The 16,136-nt window shown below is 50.9% G+C and overlaps 2 protein-coding genes across 2 annotated transcripts in view; one reads left to right on the plus strand and one right to left on the minus strand.

Moving 5' to 3' along the window:
• The window catches only part of Crybg2 (crystallin beta-gamma domain containing 2), a 31,591-nt gene extending 15,568 nt beyond the window's left edge, over positions 1-16,023 (plus strand). Inside the window, 15 exon segments of the mRNA NM_001431159.1 lie at positions 2,504-2,643; positions 3,850-3,976; positions 4,270-4,305; positions 4,591-4,727; positions 4,865-4,991; positions 5,249-5,388; positions 5,476-5,602; positions 5,969-6,001; positions 6,130-6,242; positions 11,900-12,029; positions 13,022-13,161; positions 13,449-13,572; positions 14,745-14,903; positions 15,578-15,737; positions 15,842-16,023. Of these exon segments, the coding sequence (NP_001418088.1) occupies positions 2,504-2,643; positions 3,850-3,976; positions 4,270-4,305; positions 4,591-4,727; positions 4,865-4,991; positions 5,249-5,388; positions 5,476-5,602; positions 5,969-6,001; positions 6,130-6,242; positions 11,900-12,029; positions 13,022-13,161; positions 13,449-13,572; positions 14,745-14,903; positions 15,578-15,737; positions 15,842-15,930 (1,782 nt within the window). The 3' untranslated portion in view covers positions 15,931-16,023.
• The window catches only part of Cnksr1 (connector enhancer of kinase suppressor of Ras 1), a 460,720-nt gene that overhangs the window by 305,948 nt on the left and 138,636 nt on the right, over positions 1-16,136 (minus strand). The window lies entirely within an intron of this gene.

Genomic DNA, 16,136 nt, shown 5'->3' on the forward strand with positions numbered 1-16,136 from the left:
GGTCCTGGAGAGCGAACCCTGATTGTCAGGCTGGGAAGGAGGCACCTTTTTATGCCCAGCCAGCTTGCCAACCCCACACATTTCTCATAGCCATTATGCGCCAGGCAATCTGGCACGGGTTTCCGTCCATGACCCCTCCTTTGGCCAGACTCTGAGGACCCCGGAGGACAATAGACCTGGCTGGGAACTTACAAATGTCTACTGGCTTCCAGGAAGAAAAACCATGAGGGAGAGTAATTTCTAGCCCTGAGACGACTCAAAAAAAATTTTTTTTTTTGAGACTAGCTCTTAGATAAAAATAGAATGGTCTCGAATTCGCAATTCTCCTGCTTCAACCTCCCAAGGGTTGGCTGGGATGACAGAGGCCACCACAGCTGTAAATTCTGAGAGATGGGTGTATGGCTTGCAAAGCCCACATGACCTTGTGTCTATAAGGTGGAAGGGGCAGCATCGTTCTCGTAGCACAAGTAAGCAAACTACTGAGACTGAATTTGACCAAATGGTATCAGCCCCTAGAGAGAGGCAGAAACAGTGCTAGAAACGAGGCCCATCAGACCCCTGGACGTTTGTGGGTGTCTGTTTTCTTTTGTTTGAGATAAGAGCTCACACTGAGCTCAGACTTAGGTAGAATTTACTATGTAGCCAGGGCTAACCATGAACTTGCATCAAAAGTCCTGCCTCAACTTCCCCAGTGCTCTGCTTACAGGTATGGGCCACCACTGATGATGATGATGGTGATGATGGTGGTGGTGATGATGATGATGATTGACAGTTCCTGATGTCAGCCTAGGCTAGCCTCAGACTCACCATGTAGCCAAGGCTAGTCTTGAAGTCTCTGTCCTCTTGCCTCCGCCTCCCAGGTGCTGGGATTCCAGGCATGCGCCAGTGCACCCAGCTAGTTGTGTTTTTAGTGAGGTGAGCACTGTTGCTCCCTCTCTGGTAAGGACTCCATCCTTACCAGATGGGGCTGGGGATTTAGCTCAGTGGTAGAGCACTTACCTAGGAAGCGCAAGGCCCTGGGTTTGGTCCCCAGCTCCGGAAAAAAAAAAAAAAAAAAGAACCAAAAAAAAAAAAAAAAGGACTCCATCATCCCGGCGCTGAGAGGCTAGGAGAACAGGATGGCAGTTTTCAGAGGCGCTGCAGATAGGGCCATGTTGGCAGACAAGTCGCTACAAGACACAGTAAACTCACCCCTGTGGAGGAGGGCATGAGGCACAGGAGACAAACAAGATCTCTGAGGTTGCACAGTGCTGGAGTCACTTGATTCACTCAGCACTGAGGTAGCACCTACTGTGTGCCAGGCACGTGGGATGTTCTGGGTTGCAACACCAAACAGAACCCTTCTCTGTTCTCCTCGACTGCGTTGCTTATAAGCTGTGTGACCTCGGGTGGTTTGCTTAACTGCGTTGCGCTTGACCTTCCTGTCTGTTTCTAGAGGGAGACCATCCCTAGGGAGACTAAATCGGGTAGAATGTGGCCCTAGCACAATAGGCAGACGACTGATTATCATCTGAGCCAGGGAGTGGAAGTGGTCCTAGAGAGGAAGCAATACCCAGAATGCAAAGGAAACCTTGGGAGGAGATGCGGGCACCAGACACAGCCCTATGGATAAGGGTGTTGGGAGGAGGGGGCTGGGAGCGGAGCTTGGTAGAGTGCCTGTCTGTGCAAGTGTGGATCGTGATTCGGATTCCCCAGCACCCCATAAAACCAGGCACAGTGTAATCCCAGCACTCAGGAGGACAAGGTAGAGGGATTAAAAAGCTGAAGGTTGGGACTGATGAGGTGACTCGGTGACTTGTCCCCAGACCTGACAACCTGGGTTTGAACTCCTGGACCCGCATGGTGAAAGGAAAGGACCCATTCCTGCGAGTTGACCTCTGACTTCCAAGCACACGCTGTGGGGTGCCTGTGCCCCTTCACCCCACAGACAAACAAAAATCAAAAATATAATTTAAAAAAATAAATAAGCTTATGGTCACCGTTGGCCCCACTGTGAGTTCAATGTTCAAGGCTAGCCTGGACTACATGAAACTGCCTAAGAAAACAAAACAAAACAAACAAACAGAGCACCCTGCAGCATGGGGTGTGGTGAGAGACCTTGCCTGGCAGGTGCAAGGGCGAGGATTCTAGACACGGCATCCACACCAGCAGTAACAAAAAGCCAGCCTGGACCAAGGTCAGAACTTGGCATCGAGGTGGCATCAGGAACTGGCTATGCACCTGACACCCCACCCCCTCCCAACAGTGGAAAGTCGGCCACCTAGGACAGGCAAGGCCTTGACACCACAGGTAGGGAAATTTGGTCTCAGGTTCCAAAAGTCCCACAGGCCTGAGGTCACACTGGCTGGTCTTGTAGAGAACACTCCTCAGTTTCTGAGGACACAACCAGCCGGGCTTTCCCAGAAGCCCCTGGGATCCCTGCCAGGCTGGCGAGCCTTGGAAGCAGGTGAGGCGGAGAAGTCCATAGCTTGTACTTGAATGGTCCCCTCTTCTCCTTTTGCAGGACTACTGTACCCCGAGGATCAGCCTGTTCTCTGAGGAGGGCCTCAAGGGCAAGCCAGTGACGATAATGGGAGATTTGAAAGACTCTCAAGGCCTGGAGAGACCCCTACAGGTGGCATCTGCCACTGTCACCGCAGGACTGTGAGTCTGGCTGTCCTGGAATCCCTTGACATTCTCTGTGCCACCACAAGCTGAGGACACAGAGCAGACTCCCAGTTCCCTTCCTCAAAATCAACCTGAGGGCCCAGCTCAGTGGTGCACATCTTTAATCACGGCGCTTGGTAGGAAAAGGCAGGCAGAATTCTGTGAGTTTTAGGCCAGCCTAGGTTACAGAGTGAGACTCTTGTCTCAAACAGAAAACAAAAACAAAAAACAAAAAACAAAAAACAAACAAAAAAAAACAAAAAAAACCCAAAAAACAAAAAAAAAAAAATCCCAGTCTCCTAGTAGGGACAGGGAGGTAAACAACTCAGAATGTTCTGGAAAGAGGGGGAGTGACGTGCACAGGGTTGCAGGGACTTGCTAAAGTATCAAAAAAAACAGCTGAAGGTGGGGAGGTGGGGGCTGGGTGTAGTCAAGAGGCCTTCCTGGAGGAGGGGACGCCTCAGTTGCTCGATGAGCCAGCTAAGAAGCTAAACTACAAGAGGACAGGAATTTGTATGTTCTATTCAGACCTGATCAGGCACTTTAGAGTGGGATGGTCTCAGTCTGTGTGTTTTAGTCAGCTCTGTAATCCTGGTGTTGGAAGCCGGCCCTGAGGTATTTATTAACTATATGACAGGGGGAGGAGTCTCTCTGGAAGAGGGAGCAGCGTGTGAATAGAGGGATGATCCAGTAGAAACTTTGACACTATGAGGCACCAGGGAAGGAAGATCATGGGCCTGTGTGTAGCTTGGCTTTCCTGCGGGGCTAATGAGAAGTATTAGGGTTTGAGACAGGTGTGTGTGTTCGAAAGAACTCTTGTCTGCTATGTGTAATTAGAAGGGGCTGGCCACAGGAAGAGACACCAAGGACCAGCTTCTAGAAAGGAGAGAGGATTGAAATGTCTTTTCTTCTTCTTCTTCTTCTTCTTCTTCTTCTTCTTCTTCTTCTTCTTCTTCTTCTTCTTCTTCTTCTTCTTCTTCTTCTTCTTCTTCTTCTTTTTTTTTTCGGAGCTGGGGACCGAACCCAGGGCCTTGCACTTGCTAGGCAAGCGCTCTACCACTGAGCTAAATCCCCAACCCATAATGTCTTTTCTTCTATCCCTGTGCAGGGACACCTCCAAAGCCCTTCCTCCCCTCTAAACTGCCCCACTGTGCCCAGTGTATGTCCCAAGGACTTCAGTGTCATCTCTCTTTCTCCCCCCAGGTGGCTGTTATACCCCAAACCTTTCTTTGAAGACACTCCCTGTATCCTAGAACCTGGAGAGTACCCTACACTGGAGGCCTGGGGTACATCAGGCCTCAGTGTGGGTTCACTAAAGCCCATGAGATTGGTAAGGAGCATGGGACACCCACAGGCCCCTCTGTCACTAGTCCCATGTGGGGTGGCCCTGCACCTGAGGCAGGAGATGGGGAATACCATAGATCATTGGTTCCTTGGTGACTCACTGCCCCAGAGCTCCTACTGGGACTCGGACTGGAGGAGAGAGAGGATTATAACCTGAGGTGTGGCACAGGGTGGATGGGAAGGAAAAGGGGAGTCAGGATCCAGGAAAATCTAGATTTCCCAGTCCTATTTGTCTTTAACCTCCTCTGGACAAGCCGTTCAGCCATGTCTTCTTTGCAGGGCTGCCCAAGTGTGGAGAAGCCAGGGGAGCCCAAGGTAAGGGGACAGACTCCAGATCAGAGGGTGTTTGGTGTGTCTGAGTGGTAATCACTGTGACCAGGACAGGAGATAGGGGCCTTGAGGGGCTGAGGGCACAGGGGCCTAGGAGGGCAGGCCTGGTGGGTTCACTAGGCACTGGCTTTGGTGTGTGGTCCGGCCCGAGGTCAGAGCAGACAGCAATGCTAACTCAAAGGGAGGGCGGGGGCTCCAGGTTGGTGTTGTGTAAAGCCATTCTTAGAAAGCCAAACTCAACATCTATCACCCTGCACCCCGTTCATCCAGGCTGTGGTGTATGAGGCTCCAGATTTTCAGGGTCAGAGCTGGGAAGTAAGCGGAGACATCTACAACCTTCAGCAGCCTGAGGACAGCCAGAGTCCCCAGCTGACCTCCGTGGGGTCCCTGCGAATTCTTGGGGGCTGGTGAGGATTTAAAAGATTTCTTCTATTTGCCTGGTCCCTGTAGGTTTTTACCCTTGGAGGGTGGAGAGTGACTGGGGCTGTCTGGTAGAGTCCATCTTACCCATGGGCGTCTTGGCCTATCTTTCCCCTTCTCCTAGCTGGGTAGGCTACGAGAAGGAGGGTTTCCGGGGCCACCAGTACCTGCTAGAAGAAGGCGAATATGCAGACTGGTCACACTGGGGAGGCTATGATGAGCTGCTGACCTCCCTGCGGGTCATCCGTACGGTGAGCAGGGGCGACTGGGCTCTTTGGCCACACCCCAACTTCCACAGCACAATTTGAGAGAAGAATTTGCACCCCTCAGTCAGTTCTCCCTGGCGGAATGCTCCCAAGAGCTAGTCTCTCTCCCTCCTGTGGCGGCTTTTCCCCCAGGATATGCCTCACACCTAATGCCTGGGGTGGGGGCGACTTCCCTGAGGTCTGGGCACTCATACGGGTTTGCATCGGTGTATGGGAGAAACCTGACTGTCTCGGGGACCCAGGACTTTGGAGACCCGGCCGTGGTGCTGTTTGAGGACATGGACTTCCAGGGTCACAGAGTGGAGGTGAGTTCCGCACTGCCGGATGTGGAGCTAGCGCAGCACGGACCCAACACGCAAGCCATCCACGTGCTCAGCGGCGTGTGAGTAATCCCCGCCCCGGGCGCAGGGCGGGCCCGGGAGCAGTGCCCACCCCGCCCTCGCCGACCCATCCCACGCCCTCCCCGCAGGTGGGTGGCCTATGAGCAAGTAGGCTTCTCCGGCGAACAGTACATCCTGGAGAAGGGCGTGTACCGCAACTGCGACGACTGGGGCTCCGGCAATTGCGCCCTTGGCTCCCTTCAGCCAGTTGTGCAGGTGTGTATCTGAACGGTGGGCGTGGCCTAGGGGCGGGCCGCTGGGCGGGGCCAGGTTGCTCGCCCTGGCTGCCTACTTAAGGCAGGACGAGGAAGACCTTAGCCGGGAGGGACAGAGGCGAAAGGATAGGCGGGGTGTTGGGGGCGGGAACTGGGACCGCGCTAGGTCCGCGAAGGCAGTAGGAGGGGCTAGCAGTGCCACGCGGGGGCGCGGGGCAGGGAAACGGGTAGATTTTAGGGGCGGGGCATCTGGAAGGGGCGGAGCTTGTAGATGCTGGACAGCGGGATTGCCACAACGGTTTTGAATCTCAGTGGCTGAGGTTAGAGGCTGGCCTCCTCCTCCAGTCTCAGCGCTGATCTCTTTCAGGTGGGGGAGAGTGATCTTCACTTTGTCTCGAAGGTAAGGAGGCGGCTGCACGGAGATCTGGGTGGGATCTTCGCAGCCTCCGTGCCAAAACTTCCCTTGGCCTTTACCCCTGCCCATTCTCCTCACCTTTCACTCTAACCTCTTCACCTCTCTGTCTCCAGATTCAGCTTTTCTCAGGCCCCAACTTCCTGGGCGACCACATTTCCTTTGAAGATGACCAGGCCTCTCTGCCTGCTTCCTTCCATCCCCAGTCATGCCGTGTCCACGGTGGCAGGTGAGCAGGTGGATCAGATCGAGTCCAGAGTGCGGGAGAGGATAGGGGAGGGGGCGAGGGACACACTGTCACACGATTTCCTTTCTCAAGATTAACTGCTATGTCCCGAGTCATAAAATAACCTTATAATGTGAAATGTAGCTCTGGAGATATTAGATAGTATAGTATAGAAAACCCCAAGAGAAGGACATGTGCCCGTAATCTCAGCATTGGGGGGGCAGGGAGGGAGGACTAGCCTTAGCTCAGTTACATGAGGGGTTTTAGGCCTGCGTGAGACTCCGTCTTAACAACAAGACTTGTTCTATTTATAACTGTGCTTTAAGGCAATCAGAGACTGGTGAGACAGCTCAGTAAGGAAGAACAATTGCAGTGCAGGTATGAGGGCCTGAGTTCAGTCCACATGAGCACAGAGGGCATGCGCATGCCCAAACACCACACACACACACACACACACACTCAGAGTTTTTAAAAATTCTGATTCCCTTCCAAAATTTCAGAAACTTTCAGGACTGCAGAGGTGGCTTAATGGTTAAGAATGCTTGCTGTAGGGGCTGGGGATTTAGCTCAGTGGTAGAGCGCTTACCTAGGAAGCGCAAGGCCCTGGGTTCGGTCCCCAGCTCCGAAAAAAAGAACCAAAAAAAAAAGAAAAGAAAAGAAAAGAAAAGAAAAGAAAAGATTGCTTGCTGTTCTTTGCAGAGGACCCAAGTTTGATTCTCAGGACTCTCTTCTTGTGGGGCAGCTCGGACTCTCTCCACTTCTAGCTCCAGCTACTCCCTATGAGTCTGCGGAAGCCATCTGATTCAGACCCCTGCATTGGCTATAGGTCCATACAGGCTAGACACTTATACAAATGAAATAAGCTGTTGTTTTAAATCTAAAAGTAGCCAGGCGGTGGCTGGCAATGGGAAGGCAGAGGCAGATGGTTCTCTGTGAGTCTAAGGCTAGCCCATTCTTCAGAATGAGCTCCCAGGCAGCCAGGGGCACACAGAAGAAAACTCTCTTCCTTCCTTCCCTCCTTCCTTCCTTCCTTTCTTTCTTTCTTCCTTCCTTCCTTTCTTTCTTTCTTTCTTCCCTTTCTTTCTTTCTTTCTTCCCTTTCTTTCTTTCTTCCCTTTCTTTCTTTCTTTCTTTCTTCCCTTTCTTTCCTTCTTTCTTCCCTTTCTTTCTTTCTTTCTTTCTTTCTTCCCTTTCTTTCTTTCTTTCTTCCCTTTCTTTCTTTCTTTCTTTCTTTCTTTCTTTCTTTCTTTCCTTTATGAGTACACTGTAGCTGTCTTCAGACACACCAGAAGAGGGCATCGGATCCCATTACAGATGGTCGTGAGCCACCATGTGGTTGCTGGGAATTGAACTCAGGACCTCTGGAAGAGCAGTCAGTGCTCTTAACCACTGAGCCATCTCTCCAGCCCCTGAAACCCTCTTTCAAAAAACGAGATAAAACAAAATATAAAAGTAGTTTTAAAATATTAGAAAGAACTTTTCTTAGAGCAGATGCCTGTGTTACCAGAAGCCTTGGATTCTATCCCAGCATTGGGGGTGTTAGGAGGAGACCATAGAAAGGGTCTCCACACCCATATAGGCTCAGGTCACTACCCTGTCCATGTCCAGCCAACTCAGTTGCTGCTCTCAGGACCCAAGGAAGGTCACAAATTGCCTCGCTTGACTTGGTTCTGTTCTGCCCACCTGTCCTCTTTTCTCCCGTATTTTCTACTATATATTTGTATGAGGGAATCTAATCATTTTATCTTTGTGTTCCCCATCTCCTGTCTTTCATGTTTACTTGATTACTTTCTGGTGTCTTTTTTTCCTTTCTCTCTTATCTGCTCCAACTGGTAGGGAAAGTGAGGGATTTGATGAAGTTGTCTGATTTTGTTGGCAAGTCTGTGTCATGGTGACATAAGCTTCTCGTTGCACAGATGTGAGACCCATGAGTCTTGTCCTCCTTCTTACCAAAGGGTAATTACCAAGTTTATTACTTCTTTATTTAAAAAAGATTTATTTATTTATTATGAGTACACTGTAGCTGTCTTCAGACACACCAGAAGAGGTGAGCCAGTACCAGGAAAACAAGCAATTTTGAGATAGCATCTTACTATGTAGACCAAGCTAGCCTTGAACCCAGAGAGAGCTACCTGCCTTTGTCTCCTTGGGTGTGTTACTGTGCCCAGCAAAGTTATCTAACACAGTGTTTTGAGGAGGGTCTCACTGTGGAGACCTGAGCTAGCAGCCTTTTGGAGTCTGGTATGTTGCGGTCTGCGTAGTCACTCTTCCTGGGCATGCTCAGATTGCTCTGTCTTTGGAGCACAGTCTCTTGGTCCTTTTGATGTGGCCCCAGTAGTCGGGGAAGCATCCTTGTTTCACAGGCACAACATGATGTCTCCCCAAAATGATTATGTCCGTTTCTTGCCCAACTCTAGAGTCAAAATTTTCCTAAGGCGTTCCAGTTTCCTTTATAGGACATGGTAATTAGCACCTCAAATCTGCATACTAAGTGTTTCAGAATTATAATGCTTCTGTTGCTCCCCAGGGTGTTGAACTTAAGTCCAGTTCTTCCTCTCAGCCCCATGCTTCCAGAAATAACACTCAGATCTAAATACGTTTACAAATACCTTGGCCATATAGCTAGGCTCTACTCTGACTAGAATCATAACTTAAAATAACCCATTTATATTAATCTATATTCTCGTCACATCTTCCCATGCCTTGCTCTATCCCAGAATTCTTTTTGCTTCCCGGATATCCCACCTTCTAGTTCCTATTTATTCTTGACAGGCGTCACATCCATACAGACGTAAGATATTATTCTCTCGGGGTTGGGGATTTAGCTCAGTGGTAGAGCGCTTGCTTAGGAAGCGCAAGGCCCTGGGTTCGGTCCCCAGCTCCAAAAAAAAAGAACCAAAAAAAAAAAAAAAAAGATATTATTCTCTCGACACCAGAGTGGAGCCATTTGTAGCCGTGGAGCTCCTCCTGTTTCTTTTTGCCCTCAGGACAGTCTCTTTACATAGTTGGTAACAGTTAAAAAACTTCCTTTTGAGGAAATTTGAAGCCCATGTAGTAGGACATCCCTTTGAGAGACTGCGGCAGCAGGATCATGCATGATTCGAGGCCACCCTCATGTTCTGAGACCCTGTCTCAAAAAAGCAAAAGTACACAAAGTTCACAACTTTAATCCCAGCACTCGGAGAGTAGAAACAAGGTCTTACAATCATCCTTGCCTGCATTGTGAGTTTGAGGCGAGCCTGGAACGCATGGGAAAAAGGAAATCTGAAAGGAATTTAAGATCATCTTTTTGAAAAAGATTTACTTATTTTTATTTTACGGGTTTGAATGTTTTGCCTGCCTGTATGTCTGTGTCTGTGTACCATGTGCGTGCAGTTTCTGAGCAGACCAGAAGAGGGCGTCAGATGCCTGGAGCTGGAGTTAAAGGCAGTTGTGAGCCACCATGTGGATGCTGACTACCAAACCCAGGTCCTCTGTAAGAGCAGCCAGTGCTTTAAACTTCTGAGCCGTCTCTCTGGTCCCCGAAATAATAATTTTTGTCTGTGATTGTGTTACAAACCTGGTATATAGTTAAATTAATTTAATGTGTTTTTTTAACTTTTAGGAACACTTTATTTATGTATTTGTTTGCACGGGAAAGGGTTGGTCCTAGGTCCTCACACACACTAGGCAAGCATTCGACCAGTGAGCTATGTACCCAAGTTCTGATTCTCTATTTTTTTTTTTTTTTTGGAATAGTCTTTTTAAGATTATAAATTTAGGGCAGGTGGATCTCTGTAAATTTGAGGCCAGCCTGATCTACAAAGTGAGTCCAGGACAGCCAGTGCTCCGTTACACAGAGAAATCCTGTCTTGAAAAACAGAAAAAAGATTTTAAATTTCTACAATTTAGCAGGTGTGGTGGTGCACACCTTTAATTCAACACTTACGAAGGCACAATCACTGAGTTCGAGGCCAGCCTGGTCTACAAAGTGGGTTCCAGGACAGCCAGAGTGACATAGTGAGACCCTGTCTAAATCAGTCAATCAATCAAACAATTTATGCAAATAACAGTTTTCGCTGATGAGATATGGCTGGGTACCCGCAGAAATGAAGGAAGGGGAGGGGCTGGGGAAGGCAGCTTGCCAACTTGTTCCAAGCAGATGGAGAACACACAAGCGTCACACCTGGCCAGGAACTTAGTAGTTTTAATGACAGAAGCGGTTTTCACAGCTCCTGTTGGAGCTCAGCTTCATTTAACAAGATGAAACTGTGTGACTTAAATAGCAGGAAATAATTTTTCATACCACTCCGCCCCTGTCCCTGCACCCTCCCTTGCTACGGGAGAGCAGAGCTCTGGTCTCTTCTGGCTTTTGAGTCTGGTGCTTTAGACCCTTCGGCCACCCAGACACCCATCTTCCCATTCTATTTTCTTATTTTACAGGGATGGGTTCAGGTCGGGGTTTCTCTGTGTAGCCCTGGCTAGCTGCCTTCAAACTCAGAGATCTACCTGCCCCTGCCCCTGCCCCTGCCCCTGCCCCTGCCCCTGCCCCTGCCCCTGCCCCTGCCCCTGCCCCTGCCCCTGCCCCTGTCCCTGCCCCTCTCTCAAAGGCTAGAATTAAAAGCATGCCCCCCACTGCCTAGCCCTCTTTCTGTTCTTTTTTTTTTTTTTTAATATATATACGAGTACACTGTAGCTGTCTTAAGACACACCAGAAGAGGGCATCGGATCTCATTACAGATGGTTGTGAGCCACCATGTGGTTGCTGAGATTTGAACTCAGGACCTCTGGAAGAGCAGTCAGTGCTCTCAACCACTGAGCCATCTCTCCAGCCCCCCTCTTCCAGTTCTTAGAAGGACACTCATTCCAGCTTAGGGACCCCACTTCACAATGTCTTCGAAACCAAGGTACCTCCGGAAGGCCACACGTGGGGGACAGAAATCGATCCTTTCCCTCCCCATACACCTCACAGCCATTGAGTTCTGGTGTCCAGCTTGGCAGTGAATGCCTTTACCCACAGAGCTGTCTCACTGTCTTTTTACTTCTTTTTTGCTTTTTTTCTTTTTTTCGGAGCTGGGGACCGAACCCAGGGCCTTGCGCTTCCTAGGCAAGCGCTCTACCACTGAGCTAAATCCCCAGCCCCATTCACTTCTTTTTGAGACACGGTCTAACTAAGCTGCCTAGGCTGGTCTGGAACTTGTATGACCCTCTGCTTCAGCCTACCGAGCAACCAGCAGGCCCAAGGTTAGCCAGTCCCCTGCTGGTGGACATTTGGGTCTCCACATGCTTTGCTGTAGCGGTGCTGGAGGATTAGACTCCCGCGTGTGTTAATTATTTTGTGGTTTGAATGGCGCCCTCGGATACAGCACAGGCAGATTGCCCACCTCAGAGCGCCATTCTCCCCTACAAAGGGCTGGCTTCAAACTCACCAAGACCTGAAGGGCACCACTGTGCCCGCCCCTTTTTTTCACTCCTCCTTTTCTTTCTTGCTCCCTTGCTCCGCTTAAGTCCTTTCCTACGTCTGACCCCTCGGTCCCCGATGCTGTATTGCCTGTCCACCATGGACCTCTCCTTGATTAGAGGAAGGCCATCGAGTCCGCAGGCACTGTGCACTCAGGGTATGAGGTAGGTGTAGTACGAGCTAAGCTCTGATGTCGCCTTTCCCTATTTGTCCCCTTCCAGCTGGGTCCTGTTTGAGGACAAGAACTTTGAGGCAGACCAGCACATTGTGTCAGAGGGCGAGTACCCCACTCTTACAGCCATGGGCTGCCTGGCCTCCACGGTCCTGGGCTCTCTCCGGAAGATTCCCCTGGTGAGTTCCCCATCCAGACCCGAGCCACCACAGAGGTAGAGGGAGTGTCCTGTCTCACATACCACCTAGCGGACTGGATGAGCAATGGCTTCCAGAGTCTCTCTCAGTGCGCCCTTGACTCAGGCCCTAAGGCAGCTCAACTGGCCAGGTGTTTATTGAGCACTCAATGACATAGTTCCTGGAAGTACTTAGACAGCGGGACCCAAAGGTGGCAGTGCCCAGTGCTGTGTCCCAAGCAGAAGCCCAACTGACACTCAAGTTAGCTGAGAGGCAGAGAGGGCCGTGAGGAGCAACTGGGAAGATGGCAGTGCAGGAGAGAGCAGAAGCGCAAGGCAGGGAGAGGCTAACACCGTGACCCACAATGGAGGTAAAATGCTATTCCTGACAGAAGCCACATGCACACTGTGATGATGCTGAGGGGACGGGGAGAGCGACCGGGCACTGCTGAGTCAGGACAGCTGACATTTGCTGAGTCACCCTCCTCAAAGCCTGGCGAGTCCCAGAGCCACTCGTGTTTGTTCCGGGCCACGCAGCTGGAAACAGAGCTGCTTGGTTGTACAGCTTCTGCCCCGTACCCTCATGTACAGTGGGCCGGGACAGTTAGACCTGGGTCTGGAGCTCAGCTATGGGGCTGTAAGCCATTGGTCTTGCCTTCTTCAGCCTCAGTGCTCTCTCTGCCAAACGGATTCCATGAGAGCGTCTATCTCAAAGGGTTGTTGAGTTAGGATGGGATTAGACAGAGTACAAGCCATGGATGAAGGAGATCCTTATTGATCTCTGTGATTGGTTACCACCCCCGAGAAATGAGCAAGAGATGATGCGGAAGGAGCCCCGAGTTCCCAGCCTCCCCATTAGTTCTTAGGAGTGCCAACTCTGATAGCCAGGCACAGTGACACACACCACAGATCCAAGGTACGGACCTGGGGGTCACAGGGCAGAGTGTGGGCTTGGAGATTTCATGGCCTCATCTGTCTCTCTTCCTCTAACCCCAGCACTTTTCAGAGCCCTCCCTGTCCCTCTTTGGCCTGGAGTGCTTCGAGGGGAAGGAGATCGAGCTGACCGGAGAGGTGCGAAGCCTTCAAGCCGAGGGCTTCAACAACCACGTGCTGTCTGTGCGCGTCCAGGGCGGCGTGTGAGTGTGTGCCCCAAACTGTCTTGGGTGATTGGTGGGGTGGGGACCCCGCCACAGGCCAGAAAGCAGTACAGCCTGAGGGCCTCTGGCTCCCGGGGCTCGGTTGGGTGCTGGGTCCTGAAAGCCCCCAATGTACACAAGAGCCTTTCCTCCTACTGCGGGCCCTCACCCTAGTGTGAGAGACGAGGGAGCAGAGGTTGTTCTAACACATGTGCCTTGTCTTCCACCTGTCTCTGTCTGTCTGTTTGTCTGTGTTCCTTTGCGTCTTTGGCACCTGCTGGGCACAGATGGGTAGTGTGTGAGCACAGTGACTTCCGGGGCCGCCAGTGGCTAGTGGGGAGCTGCGAGATCACCAACTGGCTGACCTACAGCGGCACCCAGAGGGTGGGCTCCCTCTACCCTATCAAACAGGTAGGTAGCAGTCAGCACGAGTGCCTCAGGGGTGCGCCTGTCCTCTCATAAACCTGTTTCCCAGGCTTGATATTGGTGTCGGGTCACACGTGTCCCCTTGTATTGTCATCTTAGTCATTTTTCTCTAAATCAACCTGAAAACCAGACAATTTTGCCCTGTCCGGAAGGACATCGCAATATATACAATAAGCTTATTCACCAACACCGAAAATCATTTCACGCACGGAACTTTCATGCGAGGGTGCATGTCCATCCCTGCTTGTCTAGAGGTTGGCTTCATTTCTCTACACATATGTTTCTAAGCTATGGCTCTGTGTGTGTGTGTGTGTCTTGTGTGTCTCTGTATGTGTGTGTATATCTATGTATTAAAGCAGGGACTCACTATGGCCCTTGTGGACTGCTTGTATAGCCCTAGCTGGCCTGGAAGTCTCTGTGTAGATTAGCCTGGCCTTAAACATCCGTCTGCCTCTGCCTCCCGAGTGCTGGGATTGGAAGTGTGTGCCAACACGCCCAGATGTTTCCTCATCTATAAAATGGGGATAACATTTGTGTCCTGAGTGTTTTGAAGACCGATAATGACTGCAGAACCAGCAGGCAGTGCTTTAGCAAGAAACACTGCTCAGATCGTACCCAGGGCATACACCATCCTGTCTGCTGCTCTCACTGCTGCAGAGCCACTTCAGATCTCTGGCCGTCTAGTGTCACTGCTCTTCTCTTTAGCTCTAGCATGTTCGTATGCATGCAGTTTTCCTTCTGTATGTGTGCATGCCTGTGTGCGTGTGGACATCTGTAGTCTTACAATCAGCTGTACCTGTAACAAGTGAGCATAGGTTGCTGGTACGGAACAGGCCGGGAGGATCTGTGTATCAGTTACGATGTGAACGCAATGGCCACGTAGACCTGTGGAATTGTTTGTGCTTCCTATAAACTGTGCCACCTTGTGAACTGTGGGGATACCTGCCAGGGTCCCTAAACACACGTGTAGATATCTATGGTTAAAGAACTATGTGCATGTGTTATGCATGTAGTATGGGCGTGTCAAAAAGATGTGACTATGATGGGGGAAAGTTTGGAGGCAGGGAAGGTTTGGGAGTGTGGGTCCCTTAGAGGTCCAGAGTTGAGGGAGGTCAGGCGTCCCTGACGGCAGCTTCTCAGCCTCTCCTCATCCTCAGCGCCGAGCCTATTTCCGCCTGTGGAATGCAGCACTAGGGGGATTCCTGTCAGTGCCTGACCACGTGGAGGACATGAAAGCAGGCCGTGTGGTGGTCTCAGAGCCCCAAGCTGGAGGCAGCTGCATTTGGTACTATGAAGAGGGACTGCTGAAGAACCAGGTAGGGCCCTGGAGCTTGCTCTGCTGCTGAGCCCAGGCTTGCCAGCCGGCCTTGGGAAACCCCAGCCCAGTTAGAAGCAAGATTCATATGGCCCAGAAGTAGAGAATGCAAGCTCATTGACCCTTCTCATGTGAAATCTTCAAATAAGCAGTACTGAGGGCTGGAGAAATGGCACAGCAGCTAAAAGCTCTCGTTGCTTTTGCAGAGGACCTGCATTCAGTTCCCAGCATAAAATGAGGGAAAGCCATCCCTAATTCCAGGTCCAGAGGTCTGACGTCTTCTGACCTCTGTGGGCACCAGGCATATACCTGTTGCACAGACATACATGCAGTCAGAACACTCATAAAAGAAAGAAACGTTAAAAAGTGATGATGACACTTGCCTAGGGCCACAGTTATAAGAGCCAGCATTCAAAACCAGCGCTCGAGCTGGGCAGGATGGCACATGCCCTTTGTTACAGCACCCAGGAGACAGAGACGGTCGCCTATCTATGAGCTCGAGACCAGCCTGTTCCAGATAGCAAGTTCTGGGCTAGCCAGAGCGCCACAGAGAGATACTGTGTCCCAGACAAAGTAGGCAGCAGCAGCAACAATAATCCAGTGAGCCAAGAGTAGCGTGATCTTGGGAGGCTTCCTGTGGGGAATGCCGAATCTCATGATTCTCTGGGGCCTCAGATGGCCCCCACCATGAGCCTACAGGTGATTGGACCTCCCAGCCCAGGCTCCAAAGTAGTACTCTGGGCTGAGAGCCGCCTACCACGCCAAACCTGGAGCATCAGTGAATTGGGTCACATCTGCAGCCAAATGTTTGAAGGCCAGATCCTGGACGTGAAGGGTAATGTAGGCTGGTGGGAGTGGGGTGGGGCGTGCGCAAAAAGGGACCAAGGACAGGGCCGCATCCAGTACTCTCTGACCATCTCTGAATCTCACCCCCCTCAGGTGGCCGAGGTTATGACCGGGACCATGTGGTGCTGTGGGAACCAACCAAGGACAGGCCTTCCCAGATCTGGACTGTCCATGTACTTTGAACCAACCGCATCACCAGTTTCCTGCTGGAGGTGTTTGCCAGGATGAAATATTTTATACAGATTTTTCTGTGAAATAAGCTATTTTCTACTATGCGGCCGGCATTGTCATCTTTGCGCCTTGATGTTGGGGGTGGAGAGGGACCACTTGCCCTTCTCAGTCCTCTCCCAGTTAGTTTCTTCCTGCATAGCCTCCCCGTGCCACCAGA

The sequence above is a fragment of the Rattus norvegicus genome, chromosome 5 (genome assembly GCF_021556685.1).
Source record: "Rattus norvegicus strain SHRSP/BbbUtx chromosome 5, alternate assembly SHRSP_T2T, whole genome shotgun sequence".
Classification (NCBI taxonomy): Eukaryota; Metazoa; Chordata; class Mammalia; order Rodentia; family Muridae; genus Rattus; species Rattus norvegicus.